General features: G+C 46.0%; 1 protein-coding gene across 1 annotated transcript in view; it reads right to left on the bottom strand.

Moving 5' to 3' along the window:
- LOC119532569 (tectonin beta-propeller repeat-containing protein 2-like) overlaps window positions 1-5,251 on the bottom strand; it is a 31,137-nt gene extending 25,886 nt beyond the window's left edge. The window contains 5 exon segments of the mRNA XM_037835022.1: window positions 247-430; window positions 2,581-2,867; window positions 2,870-3,159; window positions 3,161-3,593; window positions 4,883-5,251. Of these exon segments, the coding sequence (XP_037690950.1) occupies window positions 247-430; window positions 2,581-2,867; window positions 2,870-3,159; window positions 3,161-3,593; window positions 4,883-5,186 (1,498 nt within the window). The 5' untranslated portion in view covers window positions 5,187-5,251.
- Window positions 5,252-14,193: the final 8,942 nt, after the last annotated feature.

The following is a 14,193-nucleotide window of genomic DNA, read 5'->3' as shown; positions in this document are numbered from 1 at the left end:
AATCAGAATCACATTTCATTTTTATAAGGAGTTAGTATCTTAACAATCCCTCAAAAGAAACCTGTCAAAATTCAAACTATTTGTATAGTTTACAAAAATATATTCATGTGTCATCATTGCAACTAATAAAACAAAGCCTTTTCAAACTGAGCAATGAGACGATGCACATTCTTTGGAGAGAACTGGGTGTGTGCAGGGTGCGGGCCTCGGGGCGCGGCTGTGGCAATGCAGGCCCAGGAGGCGCACCTGAGGGCGACACGGCCACCTGCTGGACGGTGTCCTCCAACTTCTGCCAGCGCAGCCCAGTGCCCGGCAGCACACTGCAGAACAAGCCTCCCTTGTAGTCCAGGCACCACACGTACTTCTCGGAGACTGCCAGGCTGAGGATGCCGCAGCCAGGGCCCGAGTAGCCCATCCAGCTTTCTGCAAACTGAGAGGGACAGAGCCGGGTGAGTTCTGTGGCAGAGGGTATCGGTTCTCAACAACAGAAACCTGCAGAGTATCGCTACCATCCCAGCGCCGCAAGGATCTCTGAGAAGCCAGGCAGTGGAGCTGTCATTCGCCTCTAAGACCCCAGCGTCCCTGCATGGCATGGTCCCTGAATGCCCCCAACCTAGACTTCAAAACGTATTTGGTCCCATGCATGGTCCCTGCATGGCAGCTTGTCACAGAACTACCACCTAATGCTTAGTGTATCATGTTACACTAAGAAGGATTGGTTTTATTCTGTGGGTAAACCTCGCCATACACAAAGATTTGCCTGCAAATCTACCTTTTGCACGTTTATTCTTTGTAGCTATGTTAGAGAAGCAGCCCATCCGCTATCTTTCTCTTTCACCCTGTTTTTTCAGGCACTGTTCCAACCACTGGACACATGGCACACCCTGTGGGAAAGGCTGACGGAGTTCGGCTGGGATGGCCTGCCTGATTGTGTTTTGTAGACTAAGGCTTAGTTGCTAGGATTCTTCATAAAAACTGACTCTACATAAAGTCTTTGCACTTTAACAATTTTCTAAAACTCCATCAGCAAATTTCCACAAATATCCACATATGGACATTAGTTGCTTCAACGAGAACGGTGCCCACCCCTTCTCGATCTGGACCTGCTCACCGTACAGGCCTTATCTCCTCTCACCTCCCCCCAGCCTGCCAAAAGCAAACAAAACCAAAAACCCAAATCTCTTGGCTTTCCAGCTACTGGGGATGAGGTGGGGTGCGGAAGCTGGAAAGGGGGCCCTCCAATGGCCAGGACCCCTCTCATCTAGGCTTCTCTGTGCCCACGGGCATCGTCTGCCTGGCTGACACCCCATCACTGGGTGGGCGCCCCTCCTGGGGCTTCCCGCAGTTGGCCGAGTCCCACTGCCGCAATGGGACTGACCTGTCCCCCCTGGGGCCCTGAGCTCCATGAAGATGGGCTCCCTGGCTGGCTGTCCTTTTCAGCACAGGGTCCCCAGCACCAAACAGAGCCTGGCAGGGAGAAGGCCCTCGAGCACCACGGATGGATGCAGGTGGAAATGACACTGAATGAAAGGGCTCAACTTCTGGCATTTCACCTCAAATCAGGTGAGCACCGTGTTTCACCACGGAGGCAGGGGAGCACCCAGGTGAAGCGTGTGGGCCCTGGGGCTGGCTCTGCCACTCACCTGCTGTGACCTGGTGTGAGCCATTTAACTCTGCTTAACCTCAATTCCCTCCTCTCTAATATGGGGACAATGATGGTACCTAATTCATGGTCGTTTGCTTTGTTTTTAGAGAATACAATTGGTGAAGCACTTTGCACGGTGCCCAACAATGAGAGCTCAAGGCAGGCCACTGATTACCACTATGGAGAGAATCTGAGAGCACACTGGGGGAAAGCAGTCATAGCCATAAGTTCATACACAATCATGATCCACATCTGATGTCCACAGTTAATGGGAGAAGTTTTAACAACTGGTTAGTTTTTAAATAAAATACATCTACTAATAATTACTTGCTAAGGAAAGTAAGCACTTTTTCCATCACTTTTTTTTTTTAACATAAATGCCCAAGACCAGTTAATAACTGTCTCTTCATTACAATACCCGCAGGAAACTGGATAATCCAAACCCAGTTCTTGCACAGCTTGCAGGGGAGCCTGGGTGCTGCTGTTTGGAGGTTAAGGGGTAGGATATAGTGGCTGTGAAAACAGCCCCAGTTCTTGCTGATGATTCTGCAGTGGAGGGAGGAGGGGAGCCCCTGCCTCCCACCTGCTCAGGGCTCCTGCCCCTCCCGGAGCGGCCAGCACTGTGGGCAGCCTCAAGGCCAATTCAGCACTTCCCTGAGACCTGCCCTGGCCTGGCCTCGTCAGAGTGAACAGTGAGCTCCTCCTTTTGTTGGTAAAGTGAGCTACTGAGTGGGGTGTGACAGGTCAGAAGTAGTTCAAGCCATTCAAGGTCCCTGGGCTAGAAATGCCTCCAACCTAGACTTCAAAACGTATTTGGTTATACAGGTTTTGTATCAAGAATATAATTTCTTTCAACAAGGAGAACACTCCTGCAAATGATTTCCCTTAAGAAAGAGGCCTAAAATACATGTCCCCCACTGCCTGGGCCCACGTACCTGGTCTGACTTCAGCAGCCCTGTCCCACCCGTGCCTGGTCGGCTCAGGTCCTGGAGGGAGCAGCTGCCACTGAGCTCTGTCACACTCATGTCTGAGGATGAACAGGGGAGCCCATGGGCATAGATGTCCTCCTCATTGCTGGACATTAACACCTGTTCCCATGAAGACTGCTGGGGCTGAGGCTGATGGGCATTGGCCACCAAAGCAGAAGCCGGAGGATTCCACTTTCTTCTGGCATGCCCCAAGTCACACTCAGAAATGGCCATTTCTTCCTGGCTCAAGCCATTTCAGTGACACCAGGCCAGGGACCTGAGCCTAGGTGGCCGGGAGCCTCCAGGTCCAACAGCAAGTCCTGCTCCTCCCTGGGCACCTGGGCGCTGCCTTCATCAGCCATGGTCTCAGGCACTGCCTACTCGGCACCCAAGGCCACGCTGAGGCTGGAAGGCACGGTGAGTGAGTCCAGAAGGGGGGCTGCATCCAGAAAGGGGAATGCAGAAAAAGTGCTTTGGGGGTCATCAGGCTGCATATCCTGGGCCCCATGGGACTCAGTGGCACTGTCCTGTCCTGGGGAGGTTAATAGTCCTGGGTCCACCATCTGCAGGTCCAGGCTCCTCTTCGAGTTCTGTGACTCCACTCCCTCCTCCCTGTTCCCTTGGGAGTGAGGGTAAGTTAAGGCCCCCATTGCACACGTCCACTTCCCTGGCCTGGTTACCCTGCAGCATTTCAGTTCTACTGTCACTGTTGGCATCCAGCAAGTCAGGCGTGGATTCAGCGGCCTCCAGGACCCTCAATGTCTCGGAATCATCGTTCTCCCGCAGGACACTGCTCCACTTGCTGCCGAGGCTGCTCTCCGGGCCAGGGGAGCCTGTGCTCAGCTGATCCACAGCACTGCCCGGTGGGCTGGAGGTCATGCACAGCAGGTCTGCGCTCCAGGACTGGGGGCAGCCCGCAGGGGATTCCCAACAGGGAGTCGACTCAAGGGAGCTGTGACAGGCACTCCTGCTGCCACTCTCTACTTTAAAACAAGAACATTTCAAATCAGGTACGACTCTTCATAAATACCAAGAGATCAATTAAAAAGCAAATTTGGGGTTCAAGAAAAAATAAATTTTAAATGGAGGATGTTCAGCTGGTGAAGAATAAACTGAAGCACAAGTTATCGTAAGGCAGGAAGGTTAAATATGTGCGCAAATCTCAGTCACCAGGGGGCTCTGGGCCTCACTCAAGGGATGTTTGCCAAGAAAAACCAGAGAGCAAAGTGAGATGGTCAACTCACTTTGGCCAGTTGATCTTTCTAAAGGTTTAACACCATTTATTTTGTAAAAGAAGCTGAAAACAAACCATCTAATTGTCTATTAATTAGAATATAGAATGTATTTTAGGATATTACTGAGATGCAATTAAAAGATGTCATGGTAACTGACAGCGAGACATTCTGGTGCCACTGAGTGACTTGCCCCTGTGCGTCTGGGGGTTTTCAACATCAATTCCAAGACCATCTAGACTGTCGCTAATTAGCTGAATCATTCATTTTGATCAGAGTGACTTAAAAACCACTGTGATGTGCTGTACCTCTACAATAAATCTGTTAGCTTTTGGTAATCCAAGAGTTACATATTTTCATCCACACAGACCAAGAAGTGGACATTCTATCAAGGAGTAAGTTCTCTGTTTCCCCCTTGGTTAAGCCGGGGAATGAAGCCTCAGGCCCTCTTCCCTCAAAAAAAAGAAATTTAATTTTGACTCTCCTTAGAAAACTCGGTTTTCTCCAGGATAGACCAATTGATTTTCAATTAAAATGCTTAGGAAACTGATGATATTTTCCTTCAACACTGAGTGGAAAGTTAAAACAATTCAATTTTAAATCCCACATTTGGTAATATACATGTTCTATCCTAGATGTCAATGTAAATTTTCTTCCTATTTTCTGACTTTCCAACATGTGATCAGAATTTCTGGTCTAATAAACTGTACAAATGGATAAGCCAAAATTTTAATTTAAATACTTTATAAGACCCCAACCCTTTAAGCAGGTGATAGCCACAGGTGTGCATTACAAAACCTCACACCTTTCACAGGTGTGTCTCTATGTATTCTTTTTTGGTGTAGGAAGCATTTCACAGCAAAACCCCTCTGAGGAGGACCAGAGTTTGTTTTCTTAAGACCCTCCCCCCGCTTTCCAATGAGTGGGCTCGAGCTCCGTGGGCTTCCAGAAGACAGCTGCAGCAAGGAGAGCCACCTCTAGTGTACAAGTCACTAGTTCGCTCAAGCCGCCCCCGAAGTGAGCTGAACTTCTGCTACCGATGGTACCTGGTTCCTTCTTCTTCTTCACTCTGGTTGGCTTCACAACAAGCTCTTGGTCGAAGTCTTCCAAGCTGATGACGCTGAATCTCTGCAAGGAGGGCTGGCTGCCCTTCCCACACTCAGGCCCTGCTTGGAGCGTGGGTGGCAGGGACCCCGAGCCGCTGTCAGTGGAGTTCAGTGAGCTGCTCCTGCTCCTTGGCTTGCTCACCACAGAAGCGCCTCTGAGCCTCATCCCTGTAATCACGGCCCCTGGCGGCTCCTCCCCACGCTGCACGTGGACCCCCTCGGTGCATCCTGACATTTCCAGACCTTCTCTCACTGAGAAAGAAGAGTTTCATTTTACTACTGGTTACCTGAGAAAGTTGACGTACTGTTGTTCAGATTTTTTAGCCATAAATATCAGCTGTCACAGAGAGAACTGAGGCTCCAGCTTGTTAAAGAGCTGGGCAGTTCTAAATTCATCGCAACTAGCAAAACTAGAAGTCACAAAAGCTAAAGTGACAATAACTGCACATAAAATTCCAAGAAACAGATTTTGCTCTCCAGGAAGCTCCTGTATCAAAACCAGAACTGTGGCTGGATCACCACAGCTGCCTTTGTGGGTAACTCGGCAGCACAGCAACACCACTAAGTACAGTGATTCCCACCTTGACCAAGAGATTATTTACGAAGGGGGATGCCTGTGGAGGAGGGGCTCCATGTGACATCACCACTAGACTGTGCATATTAAAACTCTTTAATATTACTCAAAGAACATTTGAAAGATACATATGTACTTAAACCAAATGTCTTGCCTTGAAATCCAAGAAGGGAAAAAGGGAATTTCCCTCTAAAACAAACACAGACTGAGGAAGACATTAACTGGGCCAGCGTGGTAGGCGTGCACAGAGCAGCATGAGGAGCAGGGCCAAGGGGCCGAATCCTGGGCCAGGGCCCAGAATGTCTCCACCATGGCGGCCGGGCCTTCTCCCAGCTTGATGCCAGGCTCTCGAGGTGGGCTGTGGGCCACTGGGACCCCTCCAGCTGTCTTTTCATCATCGAGTGTCCACCGCATACCAGACACTGCTCTAGGCCCGGGGGAGGGGGGCAGCAGTGGACAGACGGGAGGCTGCAGAGCACACTGCAGGCCGCGTGAGCCAGCCTGCAAGGGGAGCGAGGTCTGGGCCATGCAAGCTGTGGCAGATCCTGACCTAGAGCTGCTGCCCCACGCAGCAGCCACCAGCCATGTGCGGCTATTAAAATTCCTATTAGTTACAACTGAACAAAATTTAAAATTCAGCTCCTTAGCCACACCAGCCACATCCCAGGTGCTCAATAGCCCCCTGTGGCCGGAGGCTGCCCACTCACAGCACAGAATGGCCCCTGCCCCCGTCGCAGAAAGCTCTATTGGACAACACTGGCCTGCAGCTCAGTCTTGGGGTTCCACGTCAGCTTTCTTTCTATAAGCCACACTGCCCCGAGATGACAGTTTTAGAGGTCCCCAGCTCCTAAACTCCAGAGTCAGAGCTTATTCACTTTCTCTAAAAATTATGGTTTTGAAATAATATTCACCCCAACTTTCCGTCTGTGGTTTAAGGGATTATAAATTCCTGGAGAGTTGGAATTTATTTCCTGACTTGTGTTGACCTGCCACAATATGCTGAAAGCCACTGTCTGCTTCAGAAGCTTGGGAAACACTGCTGATCAAAGCAGGTTTATTTCCCTTTTTACTTTAGGGCCAGGATACTATATTTTTGTCTTTTCAGGTGCTGACTATGCAGCTAATGTACAAGCCCTTTTTCTATTTCCCTGTCAGCTAAACTTGCTGTTTGCATCCCAACATTACAAGGACGGAAAGCTGGAGTGAGTGAGCAGGGTCTCCACGGAAGAGGCTGCAGTGGATCAGGAGGCCACGCCCACTGGCCAACTGCTTCCCCAGGGGTTCAAATCCAGGGACACTCCACTCGGTCTGACTCACTCCCATGCTCAGCAGGCCATAGGTCTGTGGCCAGCTCCACTCCTTCCAGCCCAGGGTCCCTTCTCCCTCTCTCTATGGTGTCTCAGCTGTCAGCAGATGCTGAGGAGAGGAGACACAGCCATACAGCTGCCCTGCAGCCTGGAGGCCCCAGGAACCAGCCGTCCAGGGCTAGACCCAAGGGTTGCCCCTTCTGACCCACAACTATGGAAAAGAAGGAGGAGTACTGGCTGAAGACATGGCTGGTGGCCTTCGTCTTGTCGCTCACTACCCCAAGCCTGTCAAATGAGGGCACTGTCTATTCACTGATATTTACTAAGAGTCTTCCATATGCCGTGTACTGTGTTAGGACCAAAAGGCAAGTCCAACAAGGTCCCGGGGGACCCGACATGCTGGCCTGCTGGCGGGGATGGTGGGGGACCAGCTATCCAAGGCCAACCGAGGTCCTTTGATGCTGCCATATCGTTCCATCTTGGCGGGATTCCAACTTAGAGGCGTTCAGTCATAGTCCCACAGATGGGAAGGGCGGGGGCTGCTGGCAGAGAGCCCTGCTTGCACATGGGCAGGCCAGGTTGGGACTGTGTCCACACACCCAGTGTGCCAGCTGAACGGCGGCAGTGGGAGGCCAACAGGGCAAGCTGGCGCAGACGTCAGAAGAGCTCGGGGCAGTGCCACTTGAACAGCCTGTGAGCAAGGGAGCGGCAAGTGTGGGCCACTGGGGAGGGGTGCCTGGAGGGGGACTCGAGCTAGGTGTCCTGCAGGGTTTGTCATGAGAGTCAAACAGGCCCCCTGGGAAGCCCCAAGGCCCAGGTAACCAGCAGCTTCCTGGTGGGGGGGTGGGGATTTAGGGAGCTCCTTGATGCCAAGTGCTTAGCGATGATGATGACCACAGAGCTGCTGTGACCACAAGGAACAAGTCCACTAAGGAGCCCAGATCCATAAAGTGCTGTGGAGTGTGCGGGGCGCTGGGAATGGAGCCGCTCTGCTTGTGAATGTCTGGACTCGCATGAATCCAAAACAAGTCACAGCAGAGAGGCCCTCTTGGGAAGAACCATGTGAGGGTGGAAGACGTAACACAGGCGTGGGATGTACATGGACTGACATCTTCTCCACACACACGTCTTTTGTAGCCTTAATCCTAGACTTACTGGCCCAACAGGGTGTCAGGAGTCAGTGAAGTGGCTTCTGATTTCTTTTTCCTGGTAAATAAATTTCCCATCTTCCACACCCAGGAAAGCAACTCTACCAAATATGTAGCCTCAAAGTGAGGTGACTTTCAAGAAAAGTATTGGAAACAGTATTTTCGGAACCACAGGAAATCTACCAAACACCTCCTTGTTTAAATAATGTTATAGTATTTTAATAAGCACAATAATGGGGACTTCTGGGAAGACGGTAGAGCAGTGAGGCACAGCGGGCTTCTCCTCCGTGAAAGAAACTAGGGAGGGGCTGGAGGACGCCTGGGACCACAGTTTCAGGGTGTGACAGGCCCTATGGGACCCCTACAGCATGTGGTGGGGACATGGACAAAAACACGGAGAAACAGCGCCTCAAGGGACAGGGTGAGTTTGTTTGGCCAGAAGCACCTCCCTGGGCCGGCTGCAGTGAGACGGCTGCTAGGCAAGGAAATGAGCAGCAGCTCTCCACTCCCATGCACCCACCTTGGCAGTTAGCTGGGAGGTGATCCACTACAGCGAGACAGCCAGGAGATCCCATGAGGAAACCTGGGAGTTAGAGTCTGCTCTCCCCCCACAGAAGTCTGGGGGGTGCACTGGTAAGAAGCAGGAATAGGAGAGGGTGCCATACGAGGCATCAAGATCCCTCCCACACCCCAGAGGCTCCTGGGTGCACAGCAGTCAAGGAACGGGGCACCTCTGATGTAGAGGCTGCTCTTGAGTGGACTCCCTGCCAAAGTGCACAGTGCCTACATCGTAGCCCCAGGGTGGGCAGTCCCTAGTTCACATGGAGAACTGGTGAACTGATTGGATCCCCACCTGGTTTGGAGCCCACCCACCACACAGGTGAAGCTCGGGGAAGAACAGCTTGAGAGCACCACCTGCTGGCAGGATAGGGAAACTGCACTCCAGCAAGCTGTAGCTCAATGGCACCAAGTGCTGGTAGGATTGGGAAAATGCACTCCAGCAAGCTGTAGCTCTGTGAAATTATGTATAAATGCTCAAATAATCCTGCATTTCCCCAAATAACTTTATCAAGACAAGAAAATGCCCCAAAGCCAAGAGAACATCATAAAGCACTAGAAGAATCTACAAGACATGGACAAGCCAAATGAACAAATTAAAAAACCAGAAGAGTAACAAAATATGGAGTAACCAATTAAAGAAGTAAACACAAATCTGTAAAACAACTTCAGTGAGATGGTTAAAGGCATAAAGGACACCAAGAAGACTCTAGAAGAGTATAAACAAGAATTTGAAAGAGTGAAAAAAATAGCACATCTTATGGAAATAAAAGATACTGTTGATCAAATTAAAAATACACTAGAGACACACAAGAGCAGATTTGAAGAGGCGAAAGAAAGGATAAGTGAACCTGAGGACACAGTAATTGAATGCAAGCACACCAAAGAACAAATGGTGAAGAAAACAGAAATGCAGCTCAGGGAAATGATGGACAACATGAAGTGAACAAATAAATGAATCATTGGTATCCCAGAAGGAGAAGAGAAGAGTAAAGGGCTAGGAAGAGTGTTTCAAGACATAGTTCAGGAAAACTTTCCAAACCTTCTAAATGACATAAACATGCAAATCAAAGATGCCCAATGAATTCCAGATAGAATAAATACAAATAAACCAATTCCGAGACATATACTGATCAGACTGTCAAATGCTGAAGGGAAGGAGAAAGTTCTGAAAGCAGCGAAAGAGAAGCAATTCACCAAATACAAGGAAAACAACATAAGACTAAGCACTGACTACTCAGCAGGCACCATGGAGGCGAGAAGGCAGTGGTGTGACATATTTAAGATTCTGAAAGAGAAAAACTGCCAGCCAAGAATTCTTTATCCAGCAAAGCTCTCCTTCAAAATTGAGGGAGAATTTAAAATTTCCACAAACAAATGCTGAGAGACTTTGTTAACAAGAGACCTGCAGTGAAAGAAATACTAAAGAGAGCTCTATCAGTTGAGAAAAAAAGAAAGGAGAGAGAGGTCTGGAGAAGGGCACAGAACTGAAGAGTATTAGTAAGGGTAACTTAAAGGAAATAAAGAGAGAGAGGGAAAAATACATCTGACAACTAAAAACCAAAGGATAAAATGGCTGGTTCAGGAACTCCCTTCACAGTAATAATTTTGAATGTGAATGGATTACACTCTCCAATTAAAAGATACAGATTGGTAGAATGGATTAAAAAGTATGACTCATCAATAAGCTGTTTACAAGAGACTCATCTTAGACCCTGCAACACAAAGAGACTGCAAGTGAAAGGATAGAAAAAAATATTTGACGCAAACTGCAACCAAAAGAAAGCTGGGGTGAGCTATACTAATATCAGACAAACTAGACTTTAAATGCAAAGATGTCATAAGGACAGAGAAGGACACTATACATTAATAAAAGGGACAATTCACCAAGAAAAAATAACAATCATAAATGTTTATGCATCCAATCATATGCATCCAGGATAGATCATATGCTGGGGCACAAAATAACTCTTAACAAACTTTAAAAGATTGAAATTATTCAAAGCACATCTCTGACCATAATGGAATACAACTAGAAAACAATAACCACCAAAGAACCAGATCTTTCACAAATTTATGGAGGTTAAACAACACACTCCTAAACAACCACTGGATCAAAGAAGAAATTGCAAGAGAAACAGGTAAATATCTAGAGACGAATGAAAACGAGAAAACAACATATCAAAACCTGTGGGATGCAGCAAAGGTGGTGCTGAGAGGGAAATTAATAGCTCTAAATGCATATATCAAAAACCAAGAAAAAGCTAAAACCAAAGACCTAACTGAACAACTGAAGTGGCTAGAGAATGACCAGCAAACTACCCCTAAAGCAAGTAGAAGGAAAGAAATAAAGATTAAAGCAAAAATAAATGAACTGGAGAGCAAAAAACAACAGAGAGAATAAATAAAACCAAAAGTTGGTTCTCTGAGAAGATCAACAAGATTGAAAGACCCTTACCTAGACTGACAAAGTCAAAAAGAGAGACGATCTAAATAAACAGAATCAGAAATAAGAGCTGGATAATTACTAAGAATCCCAAAGAAATTAAAAAAAAAAAATCATAAGGGGATACTAGGAACAACTGTATACCAACAAGCTAGACAATTCAGAGGAAATGGACAATTTCCTGAAAACACATGAACAACCTAGATTGACCCAAGAAGCAATAAAAGATCTCAACAAACCAATCACAAGCAAAGAGATCCAATGAGTCATCAAAAATCTTTCTACCAATAAAAGCTCAGGGCCAAATGGCTTCACAGGAGAATTTTACCAAACTTTCCAAAAAGAATTGACACCATTCCTGCTCAAACTCTTCCACAAAACTGAAGAAAAAGTAACACTACCTAACTCATTTTATGAAGCTGATAACACTCTGTTACCAAAACCAGATAAAGATCTACAAAAAAATGAAAACTGTAAGCCCATCTCCCTAATGAATATGGATGCAAAAATTCTCAAGAAAATACTTGCAAATCCAATCCAAAGGCACATTAAAAGAATTATACACCACGACCAAGCGGGGTTCATTCCTGGCATGCAAGGGTGGTTCAACATAAGAAAATCAATGTAATACAATACAGTAATAAATCAAAAGGGAAAAATCAAATGATTTGACAAAATTCAACATCCCTTTATAATAAAAATACTCAAAAGGTAGGAGTTGAAGGAAACTTCCTCAATATGATAAAGGATATATATGAAAAACCCACAGCCAGCACAGTACTAATGGTGAGAGGCTGAAAGCCTTTCCTCTAAGATTGGGAATGAGACAAGGATGCCCGCTATCACTTCTATTAGTCAACATTGTGCTAGAAGTTCTAACCAGAGCAATTTGCCAAGACAAAGAAATAAAAGGCATTCAAATTGGAAAGGAAGAAGTAAAACTGTCATTATTTGCAGATGATAAGATCTTATATTTGGAAAATCCTGAAAAATCAATGACACAGCAACTTGAGCTAATGAATTCAGCTGAGTGGTGCGATACAAGATTAACACATATAAGTCGGTAATGTACCTTTACATTAGTAATGACCTAAGTGAAGAAGCAATGAAAAAAATTCCACTCACAATAGCAACTAAAAAGAATCAAGCACCTAGGAATAACCTTAACCAAGGACTCAAAACACCTCTGCACAGAAAATTACAAAACTTCACTAAAAGAAATAAAAAAGGACCCACATAGGTAGAAAGATATTCTGTGCTCATGGATAGGAAATGTATTAGTTAGGGTTCTCTAGGGAAACAGAATCAACGAGAGGTGTCTCTGACTATCAAATTGTAAAAATGACTCATGCAACTGTGGGTATGCACGAGTCCAAATTATATAGAGCAGTCAGCAAACTGTCAACTCCAAGGAAGATGTCTGATGAACTCCTCAGGAAATGCTTCACTGGGCAGTGGAAGAAGAAGTGAAGGTCCTCTGTCTGTCTTGCTTGTAAGTCTTCAACTGATTAATTGGATCAAATCCAGCCAATTGCATTCTCTCATTGTGGAAGGCACACCCTTTGGTGAGTCATCATTCACAGCTGCAGTCAATTGACTGATGATTTAATAAACCAGCCTGCTGGTTTATTAACCAGCCTCAAACATCCTCACAGCAATTGTTAGGCCAGTGTTTGCTTGACCAGACAGCTGGGTCCTATCACCTGGCCAAGTTGACACATGAACCTAAGGAAGGCTAAGCATCTTTAAGATGTAAATTCTACCCAGAATGATCTACAGATTTAACATAATTCCAATCAGAATTCCAACAACCTACTTTGCAGACTTGGAAAAGTTAATTATCAAATTTATTTGGACAGGAAAGGGGCCTCGAATTGCCAAAAATATCCTTAAAAAGAAGAAATGGAAGGCCTTACATTAACACACTTTGAAGCCACAGTGGTCAAAACAGCATGGTATTGGGAGAACCTAAGATGGCAGCTAGGTGAAACAGGGCAAAAAAACAGCTCCATGAAAAATACTGGATAAAAGCCAGAAAGTGACCCAGAACACAGTTCCCAGAGATGCACCAGCTGGACAAGGTCTGTTAATTCCACAGAGATCATGCACTTGGTGAAACCGGGACTCTGCGTTCTGAAACGAGTGAGTGAGTTGGCTGCATGTCCGGCAGCCGTGCTGCGGTGTGGGGAAACCATGGGTTAGTGTTTGGAAGTGGACTAGTTCTTTTTTAAAAAAATTGAAAAGTGGCTACAGATACGGCAGCAAGAAATGAACAGCGAAGGGTGTATTTTTAAGTTGTTACATGTGAGTGTCTGTTGAGTGAGAAAACACTAAGACTATCTAAAGCTATAGACCAGCTATATTCCAGAGGAAAGGGTGTTAGGCCCTTCTGTGAGGGAGAGTCTAAAGCACAGGTTGGCAAATACATTCTACTGGGTTTTTTTATAAGTCCCTTGAGCCAAAAATGATTTTTACATTTATAAATACAGTTGAAAAATAAATAAAAAATTACTTGAGGACATGTGAAAAGTATATAAAATTCAAATTTCAGTATCTGTAAATAAAGTTTTATTGGAATACAGGCGTACCAATTTGCTTTCAAGTAGCAAAAGCAGAGTTGAGTACTTCAACAAGAGACCAAATGATCCAAAGAGCTTAAAATGGCCCTTTTACCCTATGGCCCTTTACACAAAACATTTGCCAATCCCTAATCTAAAGGAAGAAATGAGGAAAGGCACGTTTCACTTGTTTTCATGGCACAAATTAATTCTGTGCATTGGCAAAGAACCTCCTTATTTTCAAATTGGTCCTCTACTCTCAGTGACTCTGAAAATCCTGTAAACCTAACAAATCATAAGAATTCAACTTTCAGGGAAAGAAGTGAAGCCATCATAAAGCATGAAGGCAAACTGTGGAAACTGTATTAATGCTCATTAATTTCACATTGTTTTAATAGCATCCACAGAATTTTGTGCAATTCTGTCTGAAGGCTAAGTTATTTCTTTATCATATTCTAGGAGGATCCTATGATAAATTCTCCTTGGAATGTATTAATTTTGCCTCTTAGGAAAAATGGCCACACCACCTTTTAGAAGGCAAAAAGGCCTATGTCATCCTTTGTGTTTCCCATTTACCTTCCTTACCAGGAAATTCCCACTTAAATTTAGCATATAAATGCAGTAGTCAGCTTGCTTCCAATTCAATTTTAA

The sequence above is a fragment of the Choloepus didactylus genome, chromosome 4 (genome assembly GCF_015220235.1).
Source record: "Choloepus didactylus isolate mChoDid1 chromosome 4, mChoDid1.pri, whole genome shotgun sequence".
Classification (NCBI taxonomy): domain Eukaryota; kingdom Metazoa; phylum Chordata; class Mammalia; order Pilosa; family Megalonychidae; genus Choloepus; species Choloepus didactylus.
Note: the sequence above shows the minus strand (reverse complement) of the source record. Positions and strands in the feature narration are given on the sequence as shown.